This window comes from Dromiciops gliroides, chromosome 1, assembly GCF_019393635.1.
Source record: "Dromiciops gliroides isolate mDroGli1 chromosome 1, mDroGli1.pri, whole genome shotgun sequence".
NCBI lineage: Eukaryota > Metazoa > Chordata > Mammalia > Microbiotheria > Microbiotheriidae > Dromiciops > Dromiciops gliroides.
In genome coordinates, this window is record NC_057861.1 from 426,236,057 (window position 1) to 426,253,062 (window position 17,006).

The following is a 17,006-nucleotide window of genomic DNA, read 5'->3' on the forward strand; positions in this document are numbered from 1 at the left end:
TCTATAAGCCTCTGATAAAGGCTTTTGAATATTGAATTTGAATAGAAATTATTTACTAGACTGATGGTTATGATAGAAACAGCATTGCAAGGCTCCCCAGGCCTCTTTTTTTCTTACTGTGCCTCAGACTCTTAATAGCTATGGGACTCCCCTTAATTCCCTCATTTATAAGAATTGGATAAAAGTACTTGCTATCTATGACAGGTGACTGTAGTGAGGATCAGATGAGGTCACGAGCATAAAGTTATACTATTGATTTCTGTTGACTCTTAATTTTGGTCATATCTACCCAGTTGGGGAGGGCGTTGTCTTGGTGACTTGGGATATCAGGAGTAGCTTGCCAATATGTATAACTTAGGTCCTGAACTCTTTAAGAGACTTTGCTAAGCATTGACAAATTTTTAAGGCTATTGGACCAGCTGGAGTATCAGTAGGAGCAATGTGAGGAGGAAGAGGAGGTAGTGGTTCAGTGGTTTAGACCAGGGCTTCTTAAACTTTTTCCACTCGTGAGCTCTTTTTGCCTGAGAAATTTTTACGTGACCCCAGGTATATAGGTGTATAAAATAGGTACACATAACTTTTTACTGTTGGCCAAACTTTTCGCTAGCCCACATTCACTTACTCCATATGGGGGGTGGTGACCCATAGTTTAGCTTTGGTTTAGACAGTGATAACGCCTCTGACTGGATTCCCTAATGCTCCCTGCCTTATATGAAGTTGGAGGGAGAAGTCTCTTCTTCCAAGTAGCTGAACTGGAAGAGTATGACATAACAGTAGGGGAACTGGGATGGCAGCAGGAAATAATAATTAAAACTTCTATGTATGTTGTACTTCAAAGGTTGCAGGACACTTTACACACAGTATCTCATTTGAGCTTCACAGTATCCACTAGGTTGTTCAGGGACAATAATTCCTATTTTCCAGATGAGGATACTAAAAGAAGGGGAAAACTTTCCTAGCATCATATAGCTAGTGAGTATTAGAGGTGAGATTTGAAACCAATTCTTCCTGTTTGATGTTTAAACATAGCAGCAGCTAAAGCAGCAAGAGTAGGGACGGGGACACCCGACTTTCAGGAGTAAAAATTATCCAAGCTTTACTTATTTCCTCTAATTTAAAATTTTTTCACATGTAACATATTTTAGCATTTAGGGTCTTAGGACCACCCTAAGTGGTGTTATCTTTGCTGCCCTCCCAAAGCAGTTACAGCTGCTGGGAATCTGTAAACAGAGATGCTATACCTTGGGAGCCTACAGACGGGGGCTGTTGATGGTGAGGCAGGGCCACTCTTGTAGAACTGGCTTGGGCAGCCAGACTAGTCAAATGTAGGCCCCCTGGGGCCCCATGGAACTAGGAATAACAGTCAAGAGAAAAGGGAGGACTTTAGGGCAGACTCTATCACAGCCTCCTCCATGCACCTCTTAGAATGATAGAGTTAGAGCAGTGTTTCTTAACTTTTATATGTGTCCTTAGACCCCTTGGGCAGTCTGGAGAAGTCAGTGGAGGAACCCCCTTCTCATCATGGTTTTTGTTTTTTGTTTTGGCTGGACAGTGAGGGGTTAAGTGACTTGCCCAGGGTCACACAGCTAGTTAGTGTCAAGAATCATGTTTTTAAGTTCTTAGAATACACAGGATCACAATGGAAACCAATTATATAGAAATAAAGATGTAATTGATTTTTTTCTATTCAAGTTCATAGCTCCTCTTAAATCTATGCACCAATGCCTTGGGGCTAGGTTGGGGTACAAAAAAAGTCTCCTTTGCAAACCATAACGTGTTATATAAATGGGAGCTGCTGTTATTATCAATGACTTGCAATCAAAAGATGTCATCAATGCCATCTATGGCTGGAAAAGGAAATGGGATACAACAAGAGCAAGTGATAACAGATGGACCGCCCACATGTATCATTTGTGCTGCTTACTGTGCTGAGAGACATAAAGGAAGGTCCCCAGCCTGTCGGGTAGACTCTCTAGGAAGGGATATGGGCTTACACGAACAATAGATGAAACGAGGGTGGAATTTTGGGTTTAGAGTCAGGAAAACAAGAATTCAAACTCTGCCTTTCTCTACCTAGTTGTATGAGTCTGAACAAGTCACTTAATCCTTCAGCAGCTACCCAGGATTTATTGAAGTCACAGACTTTTGGTGGAGGGAGGTCCCTATGTTGACAGTATGGTAGTGTATTCTTTATCTGGATAAAGAGATGGATCCAATGAGAAGGCATGAATGGATTGGGACCTGCCCCATGCAAAGGATAGATTCTCTGAAGTCTGAAAGCATTAGGGCATCCTGGTTCCCTCCATATGCACATGTTAAGTCACCTACAATATCTACCTGGCACAGGCATGTGAGTATATAGGATATTTACTGAAATGATCTCTCTCTAAGTGGATCTCTTTTAACATATAAAGAGCCCACTTGTCATAGATGACAGAATCGTGCTTAGAAGAGATCAGTAATGCCAGGGCTCCTAACAGGAGCTCCTTAGGTTTCTCCTCATAACAACCAGAGGCAAAGAAGTTACTAATTTGTACTTGCTTCTTTGTAATGAAAAGAAAGTGGTAAATGTAAAACAATAAGAGATTTATTTTTCTTGATTAAAAAAACCCAAATATTTACTAAGTACTTTGCTGTATGCTGAAGACAAAGTAGAAACAGAAAAATGGTCCCCGCCTTCAAAATCTTATAATCTAAGAGAAGAAAGCGTATATTGTTGAGGGATGGCTAGGTAGGAGTATTTTGGTCTAGGAAGTCAGGGATAGTGAGTGGAGTCATAGGGCAATTAATTGATCGATATGTATGTAGTCTGTGAAAACAGTGGTGTTGAGAGGTGGAAAAAGGCTACAGTGAGATGGAAGAAAGACAAAGAAGCATACTGGTGGTCTAGGTAGAGCTAGACATGGAGAATTCTGACCTGCAGGAGGTCAGGGTGGCAGGGTCTGGAGTACGCAGTCTGGAGCTGAGGCACATGCATTTTGTGGAAAATGGATTGACTTTTGTATGCTGCACTTCTAATTTCTCCGCCTGTAGCAGTCTACAGCTGGGCAGGGACTCCCTCCAGTGGCTTTTGGCCTCCTGATTAGGAAAAAAAAAATTCTCCACCTCTGCCTCCAGACATTTGGAGATGGACATTTTTATGAGTTCTGTACCTCCATTATAATATCACCCTGAAAGTTTGGTTCTAAAAAAGTGTCTTTTGTCAGTTTAGACAGGCAGTGGATGGTAAGTTTGATTCCCTCTCTGTCAAAAACAAAGTTCTCTCAATAGATATTGGACAGGGTTTTCTCACCCTTATGTAACATGGTAATTGCCTTTATTTTTTAATTGATGGACTTGAGATGCAAAACAATATAATTCCAGATGAATATTCTTGCTACATAAAGATTTACATGTTTATATTTACATATACATACACACATTATAAATATATATATAATTCATTTTTTGTTTTAAATATGTAGCTATCCTAAGAGTGCTATCGCCTTCAGGAAGAGCTAAAACATTTTAACTCTGGAAAGGCGAATCCACTTTGAAATGTCAGTGTCTAACCATTTGATTTATAATTATATATTTAAAAAAGATCAGAATTTTAAATGACTGATACTGAAGTTTTAAAGTGTCTTCAGTATACTTTAAAAGGCTGTTTTATAGGTCCGTCTCCAGGCTTGACACACATTCTTTCCTCTCCTTTGCTTACTAGAATTCCAAATTTTCTTCAGAGCTCAGCTCTGATATACTCAGGTCTTAGTGCCCCAACCAGACTACCTCGTATTTATTATTATTATTAAAAATACATATATATATATATATGTACAAGCTATCTATCTAGAATTCAAGCTTCTCAAGGGCCAGGAATGTTAATTTTTTCCCCCCATTTTTTTTCCTATTGTTTTCCACATAGATAACTGGTTTAAAAAATGTTTGATCAAATATAATAGGATATTGAAATTCTGATGCTATACCATTTCAATAAATAGAAAATGTTCAATACATAAAGCAGTATATTGAATATAGGAACATATTTATATACGATATTCATACCATACATGTATATTATATATGCATGTAATAGAACCCTTTTTTTGTTTTTGTTTTTTGCTTTTTGCTTTTTTTGGTGACTTTTAGAATAGAAACTTACGGGGCAGCTAGATGGCGCAGTGGTTAAAGCACCGGCCCTGGATTCAGGAGTAACTGAGTTCCAATCCAGCCTCAGACACTTGACAATTACTAGCTGTGTGACCCTGGGCAAGTCACTTAACCCCCGTTGCCTTAAAAAAAAAAAAAGAATAGAAACTTACCAGGCTTTCTTTTCACCTGTGTACAAAAAGATAAGGTACAGAAACACAGAGGTGTAAAATGTGTACATTATATTGAAATTTCAATGCACAAAAGTGATGTTTGACTTTAATGAGTATTCTGTCCCTTCTTTACTAGGACAAGCATGTGTGCAAGGTGTGGCTGTGAGATCCTGAAACAGATGGACAGTCAGTGGCGAGAGTATCACAACGGATGGCATTTGACTGTGAAAATCAACTAAATGTTTGGAGCCCAGAGAAGTGACAAAAGGAGCCCATCTGAAGGGAGGAAGTAGCACACATTGCCCTGCTGCGCCATTGATGGAGGACATATGGGTGGTAGAATGGCAGATCACCTTTCTTTTTAAATCTTTGAAGAATTCAATTTTAACCTTTTCTGGAGTTACTTTAGGTGTTTTAACATATTCTCCGCAGGCTCTTCCCATATAGAAATAATACATCGAAACTCGGTCATCAAATGGTAACATTGGCAAAAATGAGTGCTGAAGGATACCAATATAGAGCCTTGTATGAGTATAAGAAAGAACGGGAAGAAGATATCGACTTGCATGTGGGAGATATATTAACTGTGAATAAAGGGTCCTTAGTAGCACTTGGATTCAGTGAAGGGGAAGAAGCAAAGCCTGAAGAAATTGGTTGGCTAAGTGGCTATAATGAAACAACAGGGGAAAGAGGGGACTTTCCAGGAACTTATGTAGAATATATTGGAAGGAAAAGAATTTCACCTCCTACACCAAAGCCTCGTCCACCCCGACCCCTTCCTGTAGCGCCAGGCTCTTCAAAACTGGAAACGGATAATGAGCAACAAGGTCAGTATTGACATATACTTGCTGACTAACTTTCTTTCTGTTAAAGACAACTATTAAATTTGTATCTGGTCATTAAACCTGGGGCATTCCACATCATTTCATTCGCATAGTATCTTCACCTAAAGTCTTTGTGTGAGAATTGTGCTCATCCTTATTACAAACCTCAGAATAAGGATATTTTATGTTATGTCAGTAGAAATGCTACCTAGTATGTAGATGTGTTTACAACATTTTATATCAAAAACCCTTTCTGTAGTGTGAGAGTAGAATGCATTTCTTGGTACTGTCCAGAGGAAACATTTAAATGCATTCTCAGTCGATCATCCAGCTTTTATTAACTGCTTATTATGTGCTAGGTGCTGTGCTAAGCACTGGGGATACAAGAAAGGTGGAACTACAGTATTTCTGCCCTCAAGAAACTCAATTTTCTAATGGGAAACAACATGCAAAAAAAAATATGGACGTAATATATAACGTAAATTGAAATCTCAGAGAAAAGGCAATTCTTATTGTCAAACTTAGGATATTTGGCTAAATAGGAATCTTGGAGAGGTGGGAGTCTTTTTCAAGTTATTTATCATCAGAATATTTGTATGGGAAAATGTAAAGAGTAATAAAATGACCACAGAATCCAGCACAGAAGAAACTATTGTTTTTCTAACCCCGTATCTACCTTTCGGTTTCCTGTACAGGAACACTGTGGCTGAAACACAATCCTGTAGTTAATATAAATGTGGAGGCTTTATTTTCCCTAAATGCAGGGTTTTGTTTTGTTTTCATGGTATTAATACATATAGTCTAGTTGGGTCTGGTTGTGGAAAAGACTTTGCTTTAAAAAAATTATGACTGAAGGCTCTTTGACTCGAACGGTTTATCAGAGATTGATTGGTATTGGCTTTTTACTAAACCAAAGTCAGTTTTACAGCTCCTGCCTTGCCAGCCTTGTGATTTAAGGCTTACGTTTTTTGCTGCTTCACATAGGAAAGAGCCTCCCACTTGGGCAAACATTGTAGAATTAATTTGTGCCATGCTAGAATATCTCAAGATAATTTTTGTGTGTTGTACTTTTTTTCATCCTTTGATTAAAGGGAAGTATGTTTGCCTAAGTTGCATAATGAGTTATACTGTACTTGATGTCACAATAACACTTCTGGAAGAGGTTCTGATGTTGCTAATGTTGGGCTATACTACCACTAATAATGAATTGTTCTGTCACTGGCTGAATTGAGTGGATGAGAGTGGACAAAAGTGGAAGTGGAGGATAAAAATTGCCTTTTAACCCAGTTAACTTGGTAATCAGAAATGATCAAATAGGAAATTAAAAAATAATTATGAGAGTCAAAGGAATTTGCTGAATGCTTAATAAAATTTGGTAGGGCATTCCAGAAGTTGCTTTTGTTCCCCAAAGAAGATGCAGCTGTAAATTTAAACAATTAAGTTCAAGTAATGCCTGCTTACTGTAAGGCCTACCACAGATCTCCTCTCTGTTTGCATATAAGTTACAAAGCAGTGACTTAACAGGAAATAGTGAACTTGGCTCGTTACTACAGATCATTCAGAAATGATTTGTGTAATTTCAGTATGTCTATCTAACGGTATTTATCTGTTTGTGAGTCTATTGTGCAAGCTATTTGAACTCAGATTTTTAAAAAATTAAGCAGAATAGTTCTTAACAGAAATATCAAAAGAGGAAAAGGATCCAGTGTTTCCTAATATACACAGCATTATTTTGAAAAGGAGGGGTGGAGTGGGTTGGAGGGAGCTATTCATGAAAAAGCATATTTAAATCAACTGTAATTCCAAGTCATCAAAAAATACCATCAACCATAATTCTAATTGACAGCTGGCCTCAAGTATCAATATAGTTATTTCAGTCATTTTAGTTGTGTGACCCTATTTAGGATTTTCTTGGCAAAGCTAACTGGAATGGTTTGCCATTCATTTCCTTCTCCAGCTCATTTTACAGATGAGGAAACTGAGGCAAACAGGCTTAAGTGACTTACCTAGGGTCACTCAGCTACTAAGCATCTGAGGCCAGATTTGAATTTAGGAATATGGATCTTTCTGATCCACTCTACCACCTAGCTCCCCATCCATAGAATTTAGGTTGACCCTAATGGAATTAGAAAGAAGTCTTTCCTGATTGGTAACTGAATTTTTTCTCTCATTTAAAAATTATCCTTCATTATTCCACTTCATGTACATGGTACTAATTAAGCTCTTTTAATAACTTTTAAAATCTGACTCTTCAAGACACAGCTGATTCTTTTTTCTTAAAAGAAGCCTCAAAAGAGAGGTGTAGAGTGATAGACATAAAAACATGAGAGAAAAAAATATAAAAAAATTAGGAGACAGCACAAATAAAAGGTTGGGAAGAAAGTGGGAAGAGGTCTACATTCAGTTTTCTGGGATTGAGTCTCTTGTTTTCAATTTTAAAGTAGCTTCTAGGGGCAGCGAGGCAGTGCAGTGGATAGAGCACCAGCCCTGAATTCAGGAGGACCTGAGTTTAAATGTGGCCTCCAACACTTAACAACTTACTAGCTGTGTGACCCTGGGCAAGTCACATAACCCCAATTGCCACACCAAAAAAAAGAAAAGTAGCTTCAATTGAACACAGTGATAATTCAATAGTTAGCGTTAGTGACAAGCTAGATTATTATGGAAAATAGGCCAACAGGAATGAATTTTATACGTGTTAGCAATTACTAATAAACTAGTTGGCTTCCTTTGGGCTGAACATAAGTATTCTGCTTGAAAAGATATCAAAGTGACAAACTGGAAGTTAGGGTAAATATCCTTTTCCTACTTCATTTTTACATGGTGATTGTTATTCAGCATTCACTCTCTCCACCCCTCTCCACCTCGTTCTTTTGTGACTGTTTGTGTATTCTGTTTAATTGGTTAACCACTTTGAGTGAGTGAGTCAGCCAACCACACTTGTGATGTGCTAGGCACGGGAATTTGACCAAAACCAAAGCTAGCCCCGTCCTAAAGGCACTTATGTTCTAATCGGGGAAGACACTTAAAAGGAAGCCTGGGGGAGAGGAAGGTACCCAGTGTTTGGGATTAATGGAGCTGTTAGGATTGCTTTGTGCTGAGCCAGCCATTCTGATTAATTGCAAATCCTGGAAGAAGCAAGGGTGGAAGGTAAGAAGACTTTGAATGCAAGGACTAGATATATAACACTCACTTGTTGACAGGGTGTCTTGGAGAATGTTGTCACACAAATAGCAATGGATCATAATAGTAAAAAGATGAAACTGATTTGAGCCGAATGTTAATTGTGTTTGTGTTGTACTCTACAGCCTTGTTACTTTTGTGTGTGTGTTAAATTCTGGCTAGAATCCTTTTCAGTATGAGAAACCAGATATTGTTTGCATGTAAAAGTGTTTCTGAAAATGCAAGTAGCTAAGGGAGTACTATGTCTCAAAGCAGGAATAGCCATTTTGAGTTCCTAGTTAACCTTCATAATTGGGCACACATTTAATGTGTGATATGTGTGAAACTATATGAGACTACAGTAGTTCATTTTGTTTCCTTGAATGCTTATTTTTCATTCCCTAATATCATCTCCTTTGGTAGTTACTATTGTATTCCTTTTTTGAGGATCTGAAGGTCTGAAACTCAGGCCTTAACCATTATCTTAACTCTTCCCTAGTAATAAGTATTCAGAGGATTATCTAAAGTATTTATGCTCATGGGAAATGGGCTTCATCTGATAATACTCTCCCTTAACAGAGTGAATGGAGTGTATGTCATGGGAAACATCTACTGACCTGAACGCAGGTAGTACCTGGCAGTAATGATTAGGAAAGAGGTGAAGAAAGCACCTTACTTTTTCTCTTCTTCCCCTTCCTCTCCCCCCCTTTTCTTGTCACATATTGTTAAGAACTTCATTTTTAACATAAATCTTTCATCTCTTCTCCTGTTCCCTTTTGAGATTAGAGAAACTTTAGTAGGCTTAGCTTTTCTTTCATTCCTTCACATAAAACACACGAATAAAAACTAGCTATAACCCCTGAGAAGTTGCCCGATCACCATACAGTTGACATGTACAGTTGGCAGTAGCTGTCCTCCTATCAGTGATTGGTTATAGAACTTTTTAAAACTTCACCTAGAAAAGGTACATTGTTTTTATTCTGTCTTTAAAAACTTAAAAAAATTTTTGAACTTAAAAAAAGCCCCATTAGACTGAGCATTTCCATGTACAGAATAGAACAAAAAGAATATTAGGTGCAGCTAATTCTTCCTCTTAAATATAATAACTTCAGTATTTAACTTTCAGAGTTGTTTGTGTTTTCTTCTGTCCTTCCTTTTCTTGTACATTTGGGAAGACAATGACCTTCCTTTTCCCTTTTCTTTTTCTTTCTTTGGGACAATCCTATTGCTAGCTCATCCTCACCTCCACTCCCCAACTTGCCCCATTGGCCCGGGACCGGGGGAGGAGGGGGTGGGGAAGTGGTGGGAAGCCACAGTCCTTGCAACACATGCATAGTTAAGTTTCCCACATTGTCCCTATACAAAAATGTCTCTCACCTCGAGTCTATAATTTCTGTCATTTCATGATGGCCAGCATGCTTTATCATGGGTTCTCTGGGATTTGCTCTCACTCCACTTCATTCTTACTCTATCTCTATTCATCTTTGATTAGGTGAATGTCTCTCTTGAGTGATGGTTTTCTGGCCTCTTCCAGGTTTTCTAGAGATGGAGCCATCAAAACCTCTTTCCACTATCTCTCACTTGAGCCAGAAGTAGATCCTTTGACTCCTAACTATAAGATCATAGATGTAGAGTGAAAAGGGACCTCAGAACATATCTGTTCCAACCCCGCCCAACGTTTTACAAATAGAAGGTTGTTTTTCCGTTTCTGATAATAATGGTGACAGAAAAGCTTCACTCATGTAAACCACACTCCCTGCTGCTTTCATTGTTATTCTATACATGCATAGATATTTCATAGTTCTTTTGAAAATGATGTGTGTTTGGGTGGGGGAGAAGTATTCAGCTGGAAGCTGAGCATGAGTCCCCAGTGGGATATGGCAGCCCAAAAAACCAGGCCGCTTTAAGGAAGGGTGTTATGTCCAGAGTGTGGGAGGTCAAAGTTCTCTCTACACTGTCCTGGTCGGGCTAGATGTGGAATACGGCATTCAGTTCTGGACTCTCCACATAAAGAAGGATATAGTCAAACTGGAGTGTGCCCAGAAGAGAATCACCAGAGCAGTGATATGACGAGCACAAGACATACAAAGCATAGTTTAAAGGAGCTGGGGTTAGTGCCTCAGGAGACCAGAAGCCTAGGCTGTCATGTGAAAGCAGGGTTAGCTTTGTTCTGCTTGGCCCCAGAGGGTAGAACTAGAACTAATAGCAAAAGAGAGAAGTCGCAATGGGGCAGATTGAAGCCTCAAGAAAGGGAAATCTTTCCCGCAGTTAGAGCCAACCCCAAAGTGCTTCCTTCTGGGGGTAGTAGGCTTCTCCCTGTTGGACATCATTAAGTCAAGGGTGGTTGACCACTTGGGAATGGCGTAGAAGGGATTATTGGTCAGATGTCGGTTGTGCTATGGGACCTCTAAGCTCTCTGCCCCCTCTCAGATTCTGGGATATCCTCATCTAGTATTTAATTCTGCTATTTTTATTAGTGCTTGGAAAGAATCCAGATAGCCCTTTGGCCAACCAGAATCATGCCCATTTGAATCTAAGGCCATTTTCTTGTTTCAGACCTCTCCAGAAAGGTAGAAAATAAGTGAACGTCTTTCATATTGTAGACCTTTATTTACTCGGACAGTATTGTGAGATCATCTGTGAGATAATAAACCAACGTGGTTGTGACATGTTGTTTCTTTTGTGTTCCTAACAAGAGCTTTTACTCTTCAGTACCCATAGCATGATTTTAGAGGCAGCAGGAAGTAGTAGATAAAACTTGGTACTTGGGGTCAGGAAGACTTTAAAATTCGAATCCCAGACATTACTCCTGTGATCTGGGCAGAAAATATACGCTATGTGTGTATGTGCATGTACATATATGTATGCTTGTAAATATGTGTGTGTGTGTGTGTAGATATTTTTCATTTTGCTCATCTGTAAAATGAGGTGATTGGATTTTATGTCTGTAAGGTCCTCCTCTAGCTCTGATTGTATGATTCTACCTTTTAAAAATTTATCATTTAAAAAAAAAATTTTACTGCCAGATTTGGGTAAGTGGTTTTTAGATGAAAACGTCATGCCTGCTCATTAATGTCTCTAATGACTAGTGCTAAGGAGAAAAAATGAATTTGAGTTAGAAGTAAGATCCTGTAAAGTCTGCAAAATAGCAGTTTTACTTTTATGTTTACAGTAGAGAATAAGGAGAAAGTCTTATGTAAACTGACAATATTATGGCTTAATTTTTAATTGTTAGGAGAGAGATGTTTTTACTGCATTGGGTTTTCATTACTTAATCAGACACCATATCTGTCAATTAAAATAACTTTTATAGGTCTGTCTCTTTAAGTATTTTGCAGAATTTCTGTTCTTTAGGGATTTTAGACACTGAAAGGTCTTAGTTCTGGAAATTTTGTTTTGTTAGACAATGGCATTCCATTCCCTTAACATATACAGAAACCCACATTCTATAGATAATGGTTCTACATTTCCTCTTCTACAGAAGGAAATGAGTTGATGGGGGGAGGTTGGGGAGAGATGAAAGTTTATCATCCTGCTTATATAATTGAGCTTTCAATATTCCCTCAAGGGGATAGTGTGTGATGGAGTGTATTTGGAAGTGCTTGGAGATCTTTGGTTTAAACTCACTATGGTAGACTAGAATATTTAGGGGGAGGGTGTAGGGTGCATTAATGAGGCATTGCTGCAGTTAGATGTGAAAGTGCTGACTCCTGTTATAACTTGGGAGATGCTAGTTAAAGGCATGAAAGAGGTTTTCTATACTGGTTCATAAGTCCCGTCCCCCCCCCCCCCGAAACAATTCTGATTAGGGTGAACCTCATAGTAGCCTGTGAGGTACAAAGTGCCAGTATTGGGGGTTCTAGTTTCATTTGTAATATTCCTTCTTGGTTGGAGGTTTCTTTGGGGCCTGTGTTTGTGATTTCTTTTAGTCCTATTGTAATGCTTTTTGGGGCTTGGATATTTGAAGTATCCTGTCATTGGTTGTCAGCCCCCTGTCTAGAAACATGGGCTGTGATTAAAGCGTATCAAGTGATTGCTTTCTATAGAGGTCACAGAATAGTGTGACCTGAAACCAGAATTACACATCTTTTGGTGACCCCCCCCCATGCTCACTTCATATTATTGCTCTTTGAATTGACAGGGAGATATCTTTTGAAAGTGATTTAGCTTCCATCAAAAATGTTTGACCTTGTGAATTCTCTTTTCTTTCCCATGCAAATATAGCTTCTCCAATTCCTCTACCCCCATTCCTTTAGCATTTGGGGGAACAGCACGAAAGGTGTTCATTCACTGTTTAGATCTTTGTTGTTTTTGCATTGGAACTGAAGTTCGTGTTTGAAAAAAGTATCTCCTCTTCGATATCTTCTCATAGAATTTTGACTGCCTGTGTGTCTTCACTGTGATCCATTTAGTCATTTTGTGGGAAAGTCTGCCTTGTTACTATAGTTGGCATTTGAAGACAAAGACCTTTGAAGAATATCTGGATTCAGGCTGACCAAAAGAGAACCAGCATTCTACACACTCTGCTCCCTGGGGGTAAAATGGAAATTTTGCCCTTTGTAGTCTAGTGGGAAATAAAATAAATGTCTCACAGATGTACTTGGTATAAAGTGGAGCCATTGACATTTTGGGAAACAAAACCAAAAGACACAGAATCATGATGATGAATCAATTTTGGGATGTCAGATGAGCATCGAAAGTGCCATGATTAGAATCAAATACATTAATGAAGTGTTGCAGCTACACAGTCAAACACAATTGTCAGAAGTTGAAGTTACAATTCTTACCCCCAAACTGGCATTTTTCTGGCGAATTAAATTCATAATTTTAACAAGTTTATACTGAGAAGTTTTAATTTAACTCTTCTCTTTTCTGAATAGAGAAGAGAAAGGAAAGGGACTAGTATTCCTATGGTCTAATGTTGATTTGAAAAGATGGTTGTTCTTTGTCTTTCATTTTCAAAGACTATTGACTTGCAGGGTGATATCTTGACTTGCTTGTGAATTGGATTTGAGAGAGGCAGAGTTGCATAGAGTTGTCATCCTCACTCTTCCACAGTCATAGAAGTCCAGTGGGGAAGCCTTCACATGCTTGGGGTAGACATCTCCCTAACTAATCCTAACAGGTTTCCTGTCAGTTGCCCTCAACGTGGTTTTAGCCTGTCTGCAGAGAGTATAGTGAAGAAATAAGTACCTTAGACATTTATTGGGGGGAAAATAATATATACACAAAACCTTGTTTGTATTTTAGAAAAAGAAATCGCATCAGCTTTTTTATTTCTTTATATTCTCTGGGCCTTGCATATAGGTGGCACTTGGTAACTGTTTTTGATACTTATTTGTTGAATTGAATTCAAACAAGTGATAATGTGCATCATTAACCTAAACATTTACATTTTGGTCAGTGGCTGGAGGTGCTTCAGGAGTAATTGGTGTAACAGTGAAATGTAACCTTTAATTTGATTTGTAATATTCAAACATGGAGCTATGCATAATCAGTGTTGAAAGAGCCCCCTTTTTTAGTTTTTATCCTAGGATATCTTTTATCCTATCTTTTATCCTAGGAAATCTTTCATCATTTGAGATATTTGCTCTTTTCAATTTTTAGTGTACATCTTTGTCCAAAGCATGAGAGGAAGCAGATAACTAGACTCTTCTCCACACGTATAAACTTAAGAAATTTAATGCTTGAGCTTCAGTTGCCTGTGATGGTTTATAGCTGCTAGGTAGCAGCCAGAGAGAATTTTGTACCACTGGCAGATAACTATACTAGGTGAAATCCTGGGCCCATTTACATACTCATACCTTGCTTAGTAAAAGAAAACAGATGTTAGTGGTACATCTGTGTATATATAGTAAGTCACATGATAAATTTCTCACTACCAAACTTTCAGGAGGAGGAGCCACAGAATTCTTCTGCAGGCTGAAATTGATGAAATTGTATTGACTTTAATAGTTAAGAATGAGTAGGGTATTTGCATGATAGATTATATTCTTTAGTTTTGGAGTCCTTTGTAGCTTTTACTTTTGAAGTCTCTAAGTCTAACAATTCTTTGCCCTTTTTACTCAAACTAGTTTGAATGGAAAAAAAAACCAAAGTAATAACCCATATTCATTTTATTAATCTCTCACAGTTTCCCCCAAATTTTAAACAACTGAAGCAAATGCTGGAGTTACTTTGTTAGTTTGTTTTGGTTTTGGTTTTTTTGTGAGGCAATTGGTGTTAAAGTGACTTGCCCAGAGTCACACAGCTAGTAAGTGTTAAGTGTCTGAGGCTGGATTTGAACTTGGGTCCCCCTGAATCCAGGGCCGGTGCTTTATTCACTGTACCACCTAGCTGCCTCTAAATCATCCCTTTTTAATTAAAACAGTGCAACATGTTAAAAACCCAGCAGTTAATTTAACTTTTAGTCAGTCAACCAACATATTTTGCTTCAAACATGCTCATTACATTTATTATTATCCTGTTAAATTGACCTGCCTGATCTTACAGGCTGTGGTGGTCAAGGGCCAGGTTGGCAAAGAGGAGAGGTGCAGCACTGGGTTAGCCACAGGGTAATTGAACTTTTTGCCCACAACTAGCTTGTCAGCAGCATCCGCTGCCACTGGAGCGGACTTGGGGATCTCTATCACCAGAGGCAGGACCAAACTGCCAAAATAAAGGCTCTTTGCACTATTGAAGTTAAACTGACCTTTCTGATATATCACTTTTTTTCTTAAAAAAAAAAGTAGTGTATTTTTCTCAATTTTTGTATGTAGACCCTTCTGTCTTTGCCTGAAGTCTTGTAGCACCAAAAGTATTGATTTAATTTTTAAGAATGTTAGATATTTGTTCAGTTGAGTACTTCATACTTTCAACTGTTTGCAGTGAGCTTATTTTATTGAATAGCCATCTCTTCCAAGTTGTAGCATGCATGATGAAACACCTGTACATTTTTCTGAACTATCTGAGCTTGATGCTTACTACAGTTCCACCTATGCATTTGTTATGAAATGCTGTAAGAGAATTATTATAATTTGATCAGGGACAACATCAGGAGAAAGTACAAAAATCCCTTTTATTATAATAAAATAGAAATAGCCTTGGTGTATGGTTGTTAGAACTTCTGTCATGTTTCACTTTTTGAGAGCTTTTTAGCCCAACTGTGGCTTAAGATTGCTCCAGTTGTCTAGAGCTGGAAAGATAAATGTAGGGATGCTTACTTGTTAATTTTCTCTTGAGTATCTCTTCCTTGAGAAGAGTTCACCCAGTCCTATCCAGATGGGTCAGTGCAAATATGAAACTAATAGTTTCTTTCTTTTTTTTCCCCTTTTACCTCTTCTCGAGTAAAACAAGTCCCAAGACTTTAGGTAGATCCTATAGGCTATTTTAGGCTGTGATTGAAAATTACAGATTTCATCAAGGCTACATTTCAGTTTGTTTAGCTTTAAGAAACTGATCTCATGGATTAAAAAGAAATTATAGTCCTCACCGGTATCCCCAAACAACCTGCTGGTTTTATCCAAGTTTACTTGCCATAAGGAGTTCTTCTTCCAATGTGAAGATTTATGTTCTGCCTAGAATAGACACTGAGATGGTGGTGCCTGAATTGATTTGAAGCTCATCCAAATTAGTCTTGAATCCAACTGATTAAGGAGCAGCTATTTATTAAGTGCCTATTATATGCAAGACAGTGTTATTGATGGTATTGGGAACTTGGCTGGGGGACTTTTGATGATTGCAAAGTTCATTAATGTAGACCTCCAAATTAGGAGATTTAGGGGAATCTTATATGGACTGAACCTTAATGTCATTGGCATAGCTAGGTGAGAAAACTCCTTCAACCAGTCTAAGATGATGCTTTCTCTGCAGCTTTTGGTTATTAGAGCACTGAGGGGTTATAAGTGACTTTCTCAGGATCACACAGCCCTTACGTGTCATAAATGCCCTGTAGTGTGGAATTTTTTAATACTGAAAATATATGCATTTATAAAAAGTTTAAAATCCCTTTCAGTCCTCCTCTCAATTCTCCAGTATGGTGGGCTCGCTCTAGGACCCCTCATCTTTGTCTATTCCATACACCTTTTTAAAACTTTTTTTTTTTTTTTTTTGGTGAGGCAATTGGGGTTAAATGACTTACCCAGGGTCACAGAGCTAGTAAGTGTCTGAGGTCAAATTTGAATTCAGGTCCTCCTGAATCTAGGGTCAGTGCTTTATCCACTGCACCACCTAGCGGTCCCTCCATACACATTTTAATTCTTTCCTCATTCTACTGGTGCTTCTCAATTTGCAAGGCTTATTTATGCTATTTAAGCATACTTGTGATACTTGTTTGATTGAGGGGTAAGCAACCTTTGTTGAAATACTGTTGCTTTTGTAATTAAGTTCTGCATTTAACTTGGTTTGAGGAATGCAGATTCTGTCCTTGTTATTCAAAATCCCTTTGCTTGCTCTTAGTTACAAGTAAAGTTATCTTGTAACTGTCTTTGTTGTGGTCTACTTTTGCCTTAGATCCCTTAAAGACATTCTCTGGGTTTTTTTTGTTGTTGTTGTTCTTTGTTTTATTTTGTTTTTTAAATAAACGTTTTGGGGGAAGTTTAAGAAGATTTGTCATCTAAAGTTTACTATTGTTTTTATTGAACTATTTCAGTTCAATCTATAGCCAATCAGGTACTTTAAAGATTTGGGTAACCTTTGGTCTCACTTAAAAGAAAAAAATTCCTGTTAATCCCCAAGTCAT

At 38.2% G+C, this 17,006-nt stretch overlaps 1 protein-coding gene across 2 annotated transcripts in view; it reads left to right on the forward strand.

The window, feature by feature from the left end:
* PIK3R1 (phosphoinositide-3-kinase regulatory subunit 1) overlaps positions 1-17,006 on the forward strand; it is a 98,357-nt gene that overhangs the window by 10,797 nt on the left and 70,554 nt on the right. For both annotated transcript variants that reach the window (XM_043989786.1, XM_043989720.1), the window contains exon 2: positions 4,438-5,128. In XM_043989786.1, coding sequence (XP_043845721.1) covers positions 4,777-5,128 — 352 coding nt within the window. In that variant the 5' untranslated portion in view covers positions 4,438-4,776. The remainder of the gene's footprint in view (positions 1-4,437; positions 5,129-17,006) is intronic.